Genomic DNA, 17013 nt, shown 5'->3' on the forward strand with positions numbered 1-17013 from the left:
AACACTGGCCCTACTACCTCAGATCTGAGGCTACAACAGAGTACTGGCTTCATGTTAATGGTCTGGTGGCCTTGAAAACCCATTCTGTGTCTGTTTAACCACTCAGCTAAACTGCTGACTCCCAGTGGTATGATGGGGGGGAGGGGAGATGCATCACAGCTATTTTTAACACCAAGCGTTTGTTTTGGTGTCTGTGTGTGAGCGTGGGCACCCATGTGTGTGTGAAGCCGTGGTATCCAGAGCCACAGACGATAAATGGAGGTGTCAGAACTAAACAGGAGGCTGGCATGGCTCAAGGTGACCGTCTGCTTGGGCCTTCCTTGGCTGTGGCTAAACCATAATGTCGCCCCTGGCAACAGGATGTCACCCTGGCCCTGTGCCAACCTGAGGATCTGTGCCAATCCCACTAGCAATCAGGGGCTTAAAACGGGTGTGTGGGCTCTCTCTCTCTCTCTCTCTCTCTCTCCCTCCTGCTTGTCCAGTCTCATTTTCTTGCTTTTTCCCGCTGCCTCTCTCATCCCTATTTCATCTTTCCAATACTCTCAGCATGACACTCATGTCTTCCAGATGGGCTGACCTCTGCTGCCCTCACTCTTTACCCTCCTCTTCACCTTTCTACTACCATTAGCAGGCAGGCGCTTGTAAAATCCGACCATACTGCAGAATTTACTTAAATTCAGTCGCTACGCTTTGCATAACACAACCTGCAAAGCCTGAACTGACTGAGAAACTCAATCTGCGGCTATCTCCTTCTGTATTATCTGATCACAAGCAAATTGCCAGTACAGGATTACATACAGCCTACACACAGAAAACTCAAGCAGGTGCTCCCAACACAATGAGACTTGTCTGCTTGATAGACTAGCAGACGGTAAAACCCAGAGGCGTAGGCGGCAATGTATGCCTCTGCTGCCCAAGACGGAGAAAACAGGTGAGAAATTGAAATAGGAAAAACAGCGCATCGCTTTTCTCATTAATGAGAGACAACAAACAGGCGAATTCCACAGCATATGGAGGAGTTCAGGCTGGGAGGTGTTCAAAGCGGCCTCGCCATTCTCTGCCATATGGTGTCACTAATTGCTGTTTTTTCACTGCGACAGAGAGATACACCAAAAGAGATGGTTGAAAGGAGAAACACACAGTCCCAAAACTGGGGCAAAAGTTTTGATTATTTTGATGTTTCATTGAGTGATTACTAACAGCTTCCAAATTGAGCCTGAAGGGAGTTTAGTTCATTTCATGGTATGTGGTGATTTGTGGAACGTGGCTAATTTGAGAACATTGTCCTCTCTTGTTCAGAGGAATAAAATACGTTAATCTAATCAGGCTTTAAAAGAAATACAAATGGTATTAGATTACCTAGATTTAGGAGAGGAGGAGGAGATTCAGGAGGTAAGTACAGGTAACTAGATTGCAATAATGTTTTCCCACAAAACACATGAACACAACACTTCAATAACACATTTCTGAACAATTATCCCACTGGAGAGGCACCATTACTGCAGCCCTGAGAAATTAAAAGCAAGCTACGCTGAACAAAGGCAAAATTGATTTCATTTAGAGCTGCCATTTGGGACCAAGCTCGAGGCTACCTATAGAAATACTGCATGATACCAAACACAAGGAACACATGCTTATGTTATGTTGCACATATGCTATGAGCTGTTTTATGTTCACACTAATGAAAACATGTTCCTCTTTGATTCTTACAACATGTCTTGATGATATCATCACAGGTTCAGCTCTCATCTCCCAGGAGATGGATGGCAACCAGAGCACATCACATAAAATGTCACGTCAAATTAGATTCCACCCCTCTGTAAATAAGCTAATGTGATCATGTACTCAGAGAATAATGTATATTACACAAAGAGTGATTCTTGAAAAAAACAAAACATAGATGATGTACAAGCAAATCCACTGACACCATAGGATTCATGCACAGATTTATAGTATCTCTATTCAAGGTTACAAGCAGATGACACCCATGTAATTCAGAAGCCACTTTGTCTGTGTCTCTGTGGTTAGGGCAAATGTGGTTATGCAAAGGCAGTATTATTCCCACAAACCCTCGGTCCATCCATCTGTAAGGATAATCACAGCAACAAGACCTGTCTTATCTGAAATGCTTACATGCCATGAGACATTGACAATAAAGCAACTATTGGTACAGGGGCTGTTTGGTGTAATTAGATAACGGTTTCACCAGCCAGTGTAGACACCCCCCCAAACGCAGGACCCAGTCAGAAGAGTATTTTTGGAACAGGCCACAATTGGGACAAAACTGCATTATTTGCAGCTTGTGTCATTCAATGTGACTCTTGAATTTACCACTGCAATGTGAGTGTTTCATTCTCACCAAATATGTATTAATACATCTTTCACTGGAGAGACAGCTTAAGGACACGCTTCTAAAATTAGATCAATAGCAGTACTATCAGGATTCAAAGTGTGCATCCACACCTGCACACTGTGATGCAGAGGAGCCACGTGGCTTGGTGATGCTGTTCTCAGCTTTCACAGAAACTGCCACCTCAGAAGCCACACAGGGAGCTGCCATGTTGGATTTCAGCTCTGGTGTCACCTGACTTTCCGGCTACTTTGCAAGTGTCATCAATCTGATGTCAGTAGGGGCTGTGTGATTTTGCCCCACAGGGATACACTGTTTTACGGTGGGGGTGTGCAAAATTGCTACAGTATAAAAAGGTTACACCCACATTATTTGACTTCTAGGAAGGGAAAAAGACTGAATAAATGCAGATATCTGCTGTAAATACTATGCACTAATGAAAATCAATCCAGAGGTGAGATAAGATAAGAACGCTGGAATTACTCATTTTAATGTGTCAAATGTTTAAAAGAATAAACATCAAGACATAAATTCATGCCAGTGTTATAGCAAGTTATATGTACAGTAGACTGAGGATATGACTGTCCACAATAAGACAGTCCTGCTACAACATCAGAGAAATATACTTCATCCTGTCAGCTTCTCTGGGGATTAGCTTTGTTATTGTCTGCTTCCCTGTCTATCCACATACAGACACACACACACACGCACGCACACCCAGCAAACACCCAGCTACCATGTGCACACATAAATACAGAAAGTAAGTACATACAAGATCAATACAATAATACAATCTCTCACACGCTGGCTCACTTAATCCAATTTGCTGTGGTTGTTTCTTTCCCACAAAAAAGAAAAAGTATTATTTTTTGTGGCATTAAATCTGCAACACTGCACATTTCTATGCACAAGACTAACAGCTGCATGCATCCCATCTCTATTCTCAATCATGAGGAAACAACTCCACAGAAAGTAAAGCAAACTAAAACACTGATTGCAACTGGACGTTACCTAAAAATGTCCAATGTACTTGAGTACTGTATACTGTGACATTGCATATCCCATTCAGTTATGTCCTTCGCATATCACACATGTGAACATAAGTCATGTGAACTTGAATTCCAACACTCCACAGATAAGACTTACAGGGTCATGAGCAGAAAGGATAAGATGCAGGAAAGACATTTTTGTAGTAACAGTAAGTGTATTTAGCTCATACTGTTTTGCTGTGTCATGCCAAGCACTAGGTCACCTCTAAAAACACTGCAAACCCAGGTGGAGGGGTGTGAGTGAGTAAGCATTTTACATCTACCTTGCAGCTTCTGCATCACGTTGGCAATATCCTGAGCAGCATGTCCGTAGTGCCTGGGTGATGCCATGCCACTGTCCTGAGGAAACCAAAGTCACGTCCCAACTCCTGTGCGTCACCCTGGCAAGGCTCTCATGCTGTGATCACGAGTGAGGATTTGGCAGCAGTAGTTTTGTATTTTCACATTGACTGCAGGCTATAAAGACTGAAGCGTGTCCATGTTGCTGTGTTTCTCTTTTCAAGTCATCCCTGTTGCAGCAGCAGCCTGCAATCCTCACACTAAGTGAAGCTCCTCCCCTGATGATGATGATGATGATGTAAGTGCATAGTGTATGTATATAGTGTATGTCTATGCTCGCCTTGCCTGAGCCTTTTACTTCTGCAGGCAAGATTGCTTCCTGGTCTGCATGCACTGCCACCTGCTGTCCAATGAAAAGAGATTGCTTTCCCTTCTCATTGAGACATCAGGACCAATAGAGAGTATCTTCTCATGCCTACTGGTTCCACTGTGAGAGATGTGTGTCTGTTATATTTGTGAGTGTGGGAGAGAAGGTGACAGAGTGAGAGAGAAAGAGAAGAGAGAACAGAATTAGCTGCGGCAAACCTCGCCTATGACACAGTAACACACTTGTTACTTCATGTGAATTTAGGAAAAGCCGGCATCCTGACTATGTTATAAGTAAAATCCACAGATAAACATAACTGACGCTGTTCCTGCGACAATAAGGTCTACAAACACAGAGAATTGCTTATATAAAGGATTTGAATTGATAATATCTGAGTGACTGGTTTTTGTGGGCTACTAGAATACTGGTTTGAAATATTACATCAGCTGTAAATGAGTTTTATTTGACAGGGTGGTTAAAGCAAAATATGAAAATCTCTATTGGCTCATAATTTAATAATTTGTTTTATTAGGTGCAATGCCTCCTGACATTAGAATATTGAGAATAACTGCTTAAAAAGTCATGACAAGGAATTGGAAGCAAAAGGAAAGCCTAAGTATATACATTGTACTGTATACGATATATATACAGTGTATGTACAGTATATGTATGCATGAGCTTACCGCGCTTATCTGAGATGCACTATTTTTCCTTTCTTTCACTTTTGTGTTCTACTTTATTATGTATATTATTATTATGTTATTTTCTTTTTATTAACTAAATTATTAGAAGTGGTTAAGGGTTAAAGGGGGATTTGTTCCAGTTCACAAATCAAATCCTTGACAACTTCTCTAAAACATTTTCATTAAAATAAAATGTGAATACACATGTTTGCAGCTGGAAAGGACAATCAGCGAAACAAGTAAACTATCAACCTAACACACCTCTGCCAATAAAACCTTACTCCAAAACATATCTACGATATGCTACTGCACAGCGGATCAATGCCACTCTTTGAAATGCAGGAGGGAGGTGTGATGAACCACTAGGCTCTGAGCACTTATCGCAAGGTGTAATCCCATTAGACAAGTCCTTTCATCATCATCTCAGGAGAGCGCTAAGACGAGCTGAAAGGGGAGCTACACTGCTCTGCCACAGTGTCATTCAATAAAGTGAGAGATAGAAGCTGATAAATGATCATTTATTGCAGATTCTCACACTGAATAAATGTACAGATGTGGGGAATGTTGAATTTAATCTGTTGTGATGACAACGTTGTGCAATCTGCTTCTAAGATTAATTTATGGAATGGCTTTATGTTTATAAACTGAGGTCACTGGGAGCAGGTGAATGAGGGTGATTTTATGGATATGAGGGTGATTTTATACATGTGAATCTACAGGACAACAGAACAGCCCACCATGTTTTTGGGAGTCCAGATTTCTAGATCTCTGCATTGTCTAGGCTACCTTTTGAAGCTCTGCTGTATATCATTTGTTTATAGTGACTGAGTAAACATGATGTTTACAGTGGGGAAAAAACACTGGTGTCGGGGGAGGGGTGGTTATTTAGATTTAGGAATTGTTGAACATGAAAAACTATAATTAGCAGACAGAAGGTATTACTGCAGCTATTATTGGTAAAACTCACCACCAAATAAATTATATGCCCAAGTTTCTCCATATTGTCAATAAAAAATTATCATTTATGGCCTGTATAGAGGGCAAAAATAATAATATAATATATATAATATATATTACATGCCTGACAAATAGCAACTGTCATACCAGGGGCAAATCAATTACCATGGTAGTTTACCCTCAGCCCACTCAGTAACAACTAAATCAGTACTTCATCATAATAAATGTGCATATGAATCTAACCATTTTGTAGTTATGTTGTCAGAATCAGCCATTTGACTTTCCAGCGTGATACATTGTTGGTTTGCATTGAATTGCCTGGCTCTTCTGCAGCACGGACGGACTGCTGATTCCTACATTTTTACGCAGCTCTGCTCGAGGTGACCTCTATCGCCCAGAGCCCCTCAGGATCAAACAGATTCAGTAAGTAACACACTGCTGCAGCAGAGGAGAGCAGAGAGCAGAGACAAAGCACAGGGGTCAATAGGAAATCTTCCTAGAGTAGCCAAACCCTTCCCTGTTTAGATCCATTTTCTTATCTAATCATTGCACAGGCCGAGAGCTGGGACCAAGACCGCCAGTGTGGTAATCTCTTTCATACACAGTCAGCAGTTTTCTAAAATCTCATTAGGAAGTTCGTTGTCAACCTGCATGTCAAAATCAATATAATGCCATAGAGAGAAATACTGCAATGCTACAAAACTATCTGTCAAAATAAGCCATTTGAGTCTGATTTTGTCTTAAACAAAGTGAACAAATCTTTATATTTACAAATTATGTTACATAAGTTTTACTGCTGTTTGTAACCCAATGTATTAAATGTATGTTATAAGATTTAACGTGCAACCCCTTTCCACTGTCAGTGGGGAAAAAACGCTCTCACAAATCTTACAAAACCTAGTCATTAAATCACTGTTTATGTTATAGCAGGCCATTCCTTTCCTCAATGTACAGTATGTACTGCTCAAACTATGTGGACAATGATGTAGTGTGTGTATACAATATAATAATCAGTATGCGCAGCTCAGCAGACACACTGTGTAAGGCAATAAGAAGAGCAGTTCATGTTAAATTGTGCATGTTAAACTTGAGATGTTACTGTAGCTCCTACAATTTTTCGGTGGAAAAATACAAGTTCATTAGCAAACCTGTATTGTTTTTTGTTTCATTGGGACTATGAACAGGCTAGTCCCGCATGTTTAATGAACGGCTTGGAGGGAGGCATGATGAGATGTGCTCTAAAGTTATCCTGGAGTATTACTCCATCTACTGGTCAAGGAGGGAATAGAAAGAACATGATAAAGACTGTCTCTCCTAGTAGATTGGCATTTCTAACTAACACAGCTTCTCTACATGTAAATAATACTGACCAGAGTAATATTTATTTATATTTAGAAAAAAACATACCATTTTAATTAACTCTTTTCCCTCCTATAACATCTTTATCGTTTATACATAAGTGCTATTCTGGAATGGCACATTGAGAAAAGCTACTGTTTAGCTGATTGATAAGATATCTACAAATTCTACAAACTCTTTACATTTCTGTATAATTTGTAAAACACAACAACACTTTGTTGCTGCCAACAAACTTGAAGTCCTTACAGAAACCTAATTTCCTTATTATGAAGTTAAGGACTGCACACTGTACTTTCCCACCACTGTGCCCAATGACATTTTCAAAAGCCATGAACTTAAGCTATGAACCTTAAAGAATGCCTCCTCCACCTATGAACAGAGCACACTCCAATTACTCTACAGCAGAACACAATGGCCACACATATTATTATTAGTGTAATGGGTGTTTGTTGGTTATTTTGAACAGGTTTTACAGCAGAGCCAACAATTAAAGGAAGTTCAAGCTTTGGTCCGGCGATTCTCTCTCTTTCTTTATATTATTATGCTAAGACGTTAACAGGTTTCAGCCATCTCAGTGGCACACATAAGATTCTGTCAGGAAATAATAATTTTTCATCTAACTGGATGGGACAAATAAGATGACTTGATTAATGCTGAGGTTGAATTTAAGGTGAAGGATGGTTTATGATCAGCTATGGAAAGTAAAATCCCAAACTGATGGGGCAAATGGGCTGGTCTACATTAGATGCATACCAATATGACTACTCGCATCCTTCCTTCTGACCATCTGACTGATGGCCTTGCAGATTTGGGTTGGAGTGGATAAAAACAATGCTGTCTGTGGGATCAACAATGAGTAACATGAGATTTATTTACATTCACTGTCCTGATTGGTAGAATGTAGAAAGTAAAAAATGTTGGTACACTGAAAGAGTAGCTGTGCTGCTTATCAAACTACAATGTTTTTACTGGATCCCTCCAACTGAGAAAAATACGAGACGTCCAATGCAGGCACTGCTGAGCTGGCAGACACAGTGGAAAGACTGAGCTTACTTAAAAAGATGCTGGAAATCAGAAAACGCAGAAATCCACATGCTCAAGGTCTGTTTAAAAATGCAGCAGAGTAGTATGTTTTGCATCATTACAACTGAGTATTAAAAGCACTTACAGTGTTGCCACCATCAATTCCAGCTGTGGTTTTTCCCTTCAACAGCAATTTCAGACACAGGGCTGTAATTGCTGGTACAGCTTATTGCAAAACTGTCGCCCATGGTCTCTGTGGCGAAAGGAAAAAATATGAGAGATTGAAATATTTATCATTGTTAAAAGGAAAAAAAATATTGGTAAAAGTGGTGGGTTTTCCTATGGTGACAGGTTAAGTACTGAGTCTTATGGCGCTGGGGTGATACTGTTTTACATGAATCAACGTGAAGGAAATGATGGGGGAGGAAGTGATTATAGCAACACCCCGTCTCCCCACCTCCAGGATCTCTGTCCTGAATAGATAAGCCACTCCTGTTGCTAATTTCAAGCAGAAAAGCAGGAAATGTGACAGTGTAGTTTTCCGCTTCCATAAACAAGACTACTGCCAGAGTTAGCCACCAGTCCCGTGTGCCTCTGGGCTGAGTCTCGCTATGAGGGAGACAGACATACAGACAGAGAAAGTGGGCAAGGGACAAAAGAGAGAGAAAGTGAGAGAACAGGAAAGAGTGTAGGCAGAAAGGAAAATCCATCAGAAGAAAAGAGAGACAGGCAAGAGTTGACAGAAGAATAGGAGAAAGAAGAAGAGAGGGTAAACAATAGACTGAATTGAGTTATCAGTCTCTCTTCTTCTCTAACAAAACAGAACAAAGTCATGGCCGAAAACACCACAAATATCTTTCTGGAAATCCTTCAGTCTTTTGATGCTGGTGAGTTTTTTCTAACTTCCCTTCTCTTTTAGCTAGTCTTTTTCCTTCGGTCTCTCTGATTGGCACTGTTGTTCTATCAGGAATTCAAGCTTTAATCACCTCTGAAAGTCATACAATATGTGGTCCTGATTCCTTCTGAAGATTAGTTAGCCAACAAATTAGAATGTTCAAAGATACCCCTTTTTTTGCAAGTTTTACAAATACTCGCTTTAAATCTATATGGTGTTTTCTTAAGTGTTTTCCCTAATTTCATTTCCAGATGACTTTTAACCAGGGTCTCCTTTCCCTTTTCCCAGAGTTAGAGAAAACAACTGCTGTGGAAATATGGGCTGGTAGCAGAGAAGGTTCAGGCTTTTTAACTGTATTGAAAGGATATTGATTTGTTTTCCCTGGCAGCAGTCCAACAGGATTTGTCTTAGCTGTTGCATTCTCTCAAGCACGCTTATGTTGGCACTACTACTTGCAAGGAAAAGTAGCAATGAGCATAAAGTCAGTGTGTTTTTTGAGGGAATGAATTGACGTCAGTTTGATGTCTGCTTGCTCTGGTAAACATTAAAGAAGAAAGCCTGTTGTTATTTTGTCAAGGGGCACCATCTTACAAGACACTGTTGGCAATTGTCCATTTATTCCAAACAGATGTTTTTTGTAATCTTGGTAAGGGCATAGAGTCGAAATTAAAATTCCTTACATTCCCAGGCGATGATACAAAATACATAAAAACTAAATGTTTATTAAGGCTAAAGTGCATTCAGATGTATAGCATGTACATAACTATTATTAAACAATTGTGCCTCAAAGTGAACCTAAAGAGTAAACAAGTTAATGGGGCATAAGAGCCAAAAATAAAACTAATCACGTAGAAACCAAGTATATAGGTAATGTTTGTGAAGGACATATCATATTGAAGCAGATTTCATAAAATATCCTTTTTCATATGCACTTCTCTCTTCACAGTCCCTCTGATCATAGCTTTCTGTGTCTCCATGGCGGTGGGCCTGGTTTTGGGGGCTCTCGTATATGTGGTCTTGATCTGGATGTCCAGACGCAGAGCAGGCTCTGCCAGCATTACCCGCCGCCCTCCTCGCCAATCACGCACATCTCCCCGCAACCGTCCAGGCTTTAACCGCAACAGCAGCTACGACCGGCGTAGCAACAACAGTTTGGTCAGTGCTGCTTTCAGCTTCCACCGCCAGACTTCCTCCCCAGATCACCTCGATCCACTGGGGCACAAATCCAGCTTCAGGGCCTCTACCTTCCACCCTCTCCTCCAGTGCAGCCAAATTGCAAGGGAAGCAGAGGAGGGGAGCCAGACCACGCTGCCTCGTACACCGACTCTGACCACGTCGACTGGATCAGCCCAAACAGCAGCCCAGCCGGCTGCCACCCCACCCAGACCAGAAACATTTTGGGGTAATAATAGCCTGAGGGGTTTCCATGCTACACAGACCCCACCTCCAGCCTATGAGAGCATTATTAGAGCTTATCAGGAAACACGCACCTGAGAGGAGTGAGAGCACCAGGCTGATTCTTACTAAACCGAGAGTTGTAAATGGACTTACAAATAATACTGGACTAAATCTGTATTGATTTATATGACAAGGTGGAGCAGAGTGGAGCAAACAAGGACATCAAGGTCAATTGTGTACCCTGCTCAACAGAATAATACTCTGAAACAACAATCCGTTTTGTATGTCTTTTGGTTTGTTAATATATCTGACTGATAAGTATACTTGCCTTTTATCATTCAATACTGAATTATTTATAAACAGTAATTTGACACTCAGCAATATGCCAATTGCTGCTTATGAAAGGAAAATCACTCTTAAATATTAGCAATCTGTATTTTGGTGTGTTTGACACTCGCGTATGCTTGCACAAACCCTTTTCTAATTTCTACAAGGTGAGAATCTTCAAATACATACTGATGACTGGGCATTTATGCTACAAGGCAAGACTTCTCCTTTGTTCCTGCTGATCATCTAACTACGCAAAAGAGAGAATTAGTGTGCAAGCGTACCCCAAAAGAAAGCGAGTGGTTGTGTCTTAACCTGTAATTAGTAAATTAGAGATGTGTCATTTAGGTGTATATGTAATGCAAAACAGCCAGCTTTTAAATGTTTCTTTTTTCAAAACTGTGTAATTTAGTGTGTCTGTGTGTGTTTGCATGTACAGTGTGTGTGAGCGTGAGAGAGGGAGACACAAAGGTGGACAGAAGGTTTTGTATTTCATATGTGAATGTAGTTTACTGAATTTTGCTCATATGTTTGCAATAAAAGCAAGAATCAAAATCATGACAACTGAGTTTTCCATACCAAGGATGTGGTGTGTCTGCTAGCAAAAAGTAAGGTAATACAAGATATGGACATAATAACATGAACACCTGTAAAATTTTGCAACCCAATACAGTAGTTGTCCAAATAAATACTAACTTAGAGAAGCTCCATTTCTGTAGTTGTGTGTTGTAAATGATCGTATTTTGAGATTGTGTCTTGATTTACAACATTGTATTGTGCACCTTATAAAATAAATACCCAATACAATGCAATCTAATACACCAACACAAATTACAGCCTCATGTCAACCACTCAATACCACTGGCATCAACACTTCTTTCTGTGAACATAATCATTATGATAGTTTGTATTTATTGCATGGTTGTTGTATTGGACTCCATGTGTTTTATTATTTTGTCTACGCCCTTTACGCAGACCTATTACTAACTATGTCCAGTCTGGTCACTATTTCCTGAAAGGGGAACTGGTATTTAACACCGCAGTAAAGTTTGAGCTTCGCAAGAAGAAAGGAAGACCCGCCCTCCTACCAGCAAAAACACATAATTCATCGGATATTTTATTGCATGTCGAATTAATAAAAATGTTCCCAACACACAGTCACACATCCTATTACAGAAAGTATCTGTCTGATACCATTTTAAATATTTTGGTTTCATTTTTTAAGTTAGTTACGGTCGATGACGTATTATTTGTGAGACAAGTTTGTGTTGTGTTTGAACACCGGAGCATTGCGGTCGTCGTTTTAAGACTTCTCAGTCGATAAATAAGGTAATGTCACTCGTTCAACGTTCAAAAATTAAAGGATTAACCCGCACGAACAGTGTATCTTAATCAGTCAACTGGACAGGCTACACTTAGCGTTAGTAAGCTGGCGGTAAACTCTTAAAAGTGAAACGTTAGCCAAATGCTAAGTCTTCAGTAAGTTGGCGTTAGCTAACTGTTAATTTAACATTGGTTGTTACAGTTTTACTGCAGTGTTCATGTTAACGCCGAGTATCAAAGGGCTGTCTGTAGTGTAAGCTGAATGATGCGGTCAGACTTATTGTTGCAACTGAAGTAATTATTCCAAGTTTATTGTAGCAAAGTTAGCTAACTTAACGTTAGCTAGAGGACTTGTGAATGATTTGATGCATTACATTAGTTGGCTGATTATAGTCAAATGTTAGTGCTGTCGCTTGTTTGGTCATTAGAGCCACAAATAGGTGGCTCGCTTAAGTACCAGGGCAATTATATACGTGCTTTTCATTAAATTCGCTTTAGCGAAAGTGTCACTGGCCACACGTATGACTATGCTATGTACATTTCTTGTGTGAGATCGATTTGAATAAGTGGTTAGTCTTCTTTGGTCGTCTGATAACTTAGCCCCATCATACTGGAGGATGTCTGGTGCAGCTCTACGTTTGATCCGCTGTCGGAGACTGAGTACAGCTGGGCCGCCTGGAGTGAAGAAAGTGCTTCAGTGGAAAGATTTAAGTAAGATATTACACATAATTAACACCATTTTTTGTCAGCAATTTCACAGACCTAAGAACTGTACATACATGGAATCAATCTTGATGCTTTTGGGAGAAGAGCTTCAGACTTACCTAATATAGTTTCCTTTTCTACCGAAATTTAGGGAAGGTTGCTAAAGTAACTGGTGCAGTTGTCTTGGGGTAAGTTACAGTATCACATAACATTACAAATTTAAATTTTTATCTCCAATGGTAAAATTTTATCGCTGCAAATTTGTGTGAAAAGAACGATCACTGTGTTACAATTTCTCCATTACCTTTCTACAGGGGCTGTCTTTTTATCACTTATGAAATGGCGGCCTTGGACAAGGCTGTGACCATAAACACTGGTGCAATTCTTCAGGAGAAGTACAAGTCGTACATATATCTGAGAGCCACTCCCTCCGATGAAAAGGAGAACCGCACTGCAGGTAATAAATGTCATTCACCTAGGCCAAAACTGAAAAGAATAAGGCTATATTGAGATTTCGATTAGGTGTATTGTTTTTGGACATTGTCCTACTTCCCAAACCAGCTGGATTATAACTGCACACAGCTTTGCATGTTCAGATGTCCAGTGGCATCTGTTACCGTTACTTCCTGTCTTTCGTTCCTTTCCCTCTCTACTGTCTTTTCTTCCTGCATATTTGGGTCAGTCTGTTGACTGATCCCCACTTCCACTGGTCAAGGTTCACTTATTTAATGGAAACAATCACCTACCAACCTTTACTGAGATACCAACTAGCAACCATTATTAAACTGCTTTATTTATCTTGGTAGTGTTTTATAGAAATGAAAATCAGATTTTCTAGGTCATTGTATTATTTTTTTTTACACTCCGTCTTTTCCAGAGCTCACACACAAAGCAAGGAGGGAACTCCATAAGGCAGTAAGGCGGTTTCTGGAAATGTCATCTAGGATTTTGATGCAATCCCTAGATGGTAAGAGACCAAAAGTTGTCAATATACAGTACCAGAAAATCACACTGTAAGTGCACAGTGTGAAACAGCAGTGCCTCTCAGCCTCTCCTGTTTCTAAGAATGTAAAGCAGACAGTGTTGTTAATAGAAGCACAAATATTTATTCTCAGAAAAAAACTAGTTGCCCAGTCATTTTTGTCCAAAGGAAACACCTGTTTTGTACATGCACATCCTGTTTTAAAGGTCACATTTTTGCATTAATGTGTATATTGCGCAATTGGCTGTAATACATGATTGTTTTGTTAACCTTTATATTCACTGTGTGAATCACTCATTACTTTTAATGTATAATGTATGTCTTTTGGAACGATTTGAGTTTATAGAAATGTTTTTTATGAAATTATATTCCAGTAAGACATCAATAAATTAACTTTTGACTTTTAAAAAATTTAATAGCTGCCAAGTTGATGACACAAGGTTTGAAACCACAAGGTTTGTAACTTCCTAGCTGTTGTAATAATCTGAAAGGGGTATTGTAGATACTGGTAGTTAGTCACGGCAGATATAGTTTGAATTCCAGTCTGTGATTCCGTAGTGCCTTTAAGAATATTTGTAGCACCCTTTTACCCACTTGTTCTTGTAAATGTTCAGCCCATCAGTTTGTTCTCTATTTGTATGTCTTAGAGCACTTTAGCCATGTGGATGCAGACCCACATGAGGTGGCATTATGGGTCTTACTGAAGAGGACACAGTCAGCCAATAAAGCCATCAGACTACAGGCTGTACAGGACCTTGCAAACAATCACCACTGGCATGGTAAGATACACAAAGATTGTTGCATATCACTTCAGGTTTACCATTTACACAAGTTAAGTAAGGTGGGATTAGTTCACACCTGTTGTCAATAACGCAGACTACCAGTACCAGACAGCAGCCCAGATTATAGACCAGCGAACAGCAGTGGCCCTGGCCCGGACTCCTCAGGTAGACCTTCGGTTCTTTCTGCGCACTCCTGCACTGCCTGACCAGGAGGATGTAAGTATCTCATCTCTGTAGAATAGTCTATTATGTGGAATACCTCTATATCACTTGTAAACCACTCTCATTCACATGCTTTGTTTCTATACTAAACATGGGCTCTACATTTGTGTATTAAGAGTTCCCCTTCGAGGGAACTCGAACTGCGTCGGTGACGACACTATGGGAACGCCTCTGGGCGTGGCAGGGCTGAAACATGAATGAAACTACTCCAATCCGATTGGTGTTGCTACAACGGTAGTGTGTGACGGCGTAACTGGAGGCGTATATAAGCACGCCGGCACACAGGACACATTAGTTCTTTTCTATTCAGCAGGCACTCTGGCATGTTTAGAAAGACTACAAGTATCCAACTCTTACCTGGAAGGATGGCAGACAGAGAGATGGCTGGTGAGCAATTCAGGTGATGTGTTTTCCCTCATCGGGATTCATCGGGATTGCCGAGGCTTCCCATGTCTCGTCTGCTGACTCCGACTCCCCTCGGTCTCGTTCGGGAGCCCGCTTCGCGGATTCTCCCGCTTGAGGTATGAGCCAGGAGAGGCTGCAGCTATCCGGCTCTGAGGAGCTTGACGTGCTTAGCATCATGGAGGAGGAAGACTTCCGGGAGAGAAAAGCGGAGCGTCATCAGTCGGCGCCCAGCTATGACGAACTCCTAGAGGTGGTGACGCGGGCAGTGAGCAAGCTCCAGCTCGATTGCCTGCAGGATGTACCAGAGACACATGCTACGAGCAAACTGGATGAGCGCTTTCTGCAGCGCTGTGCGCCACCTCCGCGCCGTTCTCTGCCGTTTTTTCCAGACTTGCATGATGAGTTGTGCAAGTCCTGGGATAAGCCCTTCTCAGCTCGTCTGACTACTCCCCCGCTCCGGGTCTATAGCGACGTAGCGGGAGTCAAGGGGTTTGGCTATGGGATGATGCCCCGGGTTGAGGATGCTTTGGCTAGCTATCTTTCGCCCGGTCATGCATCATCCCTCAAAGAGCCGGCACTACCTACCAAGCCGTGTCGTATGACATCTGCTTTGGTGGGCAAAGCTTACATGGCGGTGGGCCGGGCTGGTGCAAGCCTGCACACAATGGCGGTTTTGCAGGCATACCAGGCTGATCTGCTGAAGGACATAGACTCGGGAGCAGGCCCCTCTGAGGAGGATATTGCTGAGCTCCACCGAGCTACAGACTTATCACAAGAGTCACAAAGGAGACGGCCCGCGCTATTGGTCGCTCCATGTCAGCACTGGTAGCCACAGAACGGCACCTATGGCTCAACCTGTCGGGCATCCAGGAGAAAGAGAAGACCTTTCTCCTCGACGCACTGATCGCGACTTCTGGCCTGTTTGAGGCGGTTGACGCCGTTGCAACAGGTTCCAGCAATATCTCCCTGTCACGTCTTCCACGGCTGTGGAGAGACGCGAGAGGGCCCAGCCGTCATCCAGCTCCTACCGCCAGACCCAGAGGCAGAGTGTCGCCTCTCGTGCTCCCCCTCAGCATACAACAACCCCCCGAGATGAGGGCGACCGAGGTTCCCTCCATCGTGGCAGCTCAGGCAGCGGGTGCAGGTATCCCGCCGCGATGCTTGGGACACGCTAGCCTCCAGCAGACACTAACCAATCTGCCTGCCCCGAGGGGCCGCAGGAGTTTTCGCTCACATACCGTGGGTTGTCGGCGGAGTTTCCCTGGCGGAGCTCCACTTCAGGGTGCCGCCGAGGGCCAACGCAGAACACCAGCCACCAGCCCCGAGGGGCTGGTTCCCATGAGGAGATTCGCACAAGAATGGTGGCGCCTTGCAAATATTTCGCCATGGGTCCTGTGGACCATAGTAGATGGCTACAGCCTGCAGTTCCGGGCACGGCCACCCGTTTTCAACGGGGTGGTCTGGACTGCAGTGCACTCAGGCGGAGCCAGGTGTTGGAACAAGACGTTTTCTCTCTACTGAACAAGGGGGCCATAGAACGCATACCCCAGCCAGTCAGGGAGTCCGGGTTCTACAGCCGGTACTTCATAGTTCCCAAGAAGGACGGATTTTAGATCTACGGCTCCTGAACAAATCTCTGAGGAGATTCAGATTCGAGATGCTCACCATCGCCGCCATCGTCAGTCAGATTCAATCCGAGGATTGGTTTGTCATGATAGATCTACAAGACGCATATTTCCACATCTCCATCCGTCCCTCTCACAGGAAGTTCCTAAGGTTCGCCTACGGGGGCGTGGCATACCAGTATCGGGTTCTCCCGTTCGGCCTAGCACTCTCTCCTCGCACGTTCACCAAATGTATGGATGCAGCTCTGGCCCCAATGAGGCTCCAGGGCATCCGCATACTGA

At 42.3% G+C, this 17013-nt stretch overlaps 2 protein-coding genes across 4 annotated transcripts; both read left to right on the forward strand.

The window, feature by feature from the left end:
- Window positions 1-8624: 8624 nt before the first annotated feature.
- Window positions 8625-11245, forward strand: myct1a (myc target 1a). The gene is made up of 2 exons (XM_046060731.1): window positions 8625-8954; window positions 9909-11245. Exons 1-2 carry the CDS (start codon window positions 8900-8902, stop codon window positions 10454-10456), a joined length of 603 nt encoding a protein of 200 aa, XP_045916687.1. The 5' UTR covers window positions 8625-8899; the 3' UTR covers window positions 10457-11245.
- A 697-nt stretch (window positions 11246-11942) lies between these two features.
- LOC123977898 (protein SERAC1-like) lies at window positions 11943-14846 on the forward strand. Of its 3 annotated transcripts, none has more exons than XM_046060942.1 (7): window positions 11943-12016; window positions 12611-12721; window positions 12867-12903; window positions 13030-13172; window positions 13593-13682; window positions 14345-14476; window positions 14574-14845. In XM_046060942.1, exons 2-7 carry the CDS (start codon window positions 12628-12630, stop codon window positions 14714-14716), a joined length of 639 nt encoding a protein of 212 aa, XP_045916898.1. In that variant the 5' UTR covers window positions 11943-12016; window positions 12611-12627; the 3' UTR covers window positions 14717-14845. The 3 variants fall into 3 exon arrangements, with proteins under 3 accessions (XP_045916898.1, XP_045916899.1, XP_045916900.1); XM_046060943.1 differs by having other exon boundaries at window positions 11950-12016; window positions 12585-12721; window positions 14574-14846; XM_046060944.1 differs by lacking the exon at window positions 11943-12016 and adding an exon at window positions 12055-12166 and having other exon boundaries at window positions 14574-14846.
- The last annotated feature ends 2167 nt before the right edge of the window (window positions 14847-17013 follow it).

Source organism: Micropterus dolomieu, linkage group LG10 (genome assembly GCF_021292245.1).
Source record: "Micropterus dolomieu isolate WLL.071019.BEF.003 ecotype Adirondacks linkage group LG10, ASM2129224v1, whole genome shotgun sequence".
NCBI lineage: Eukaryota > Metazoa > Chordata > Actinopteri > Centrarchiformes > Centrarchidae > Micropterus > Micropterus dolomieu.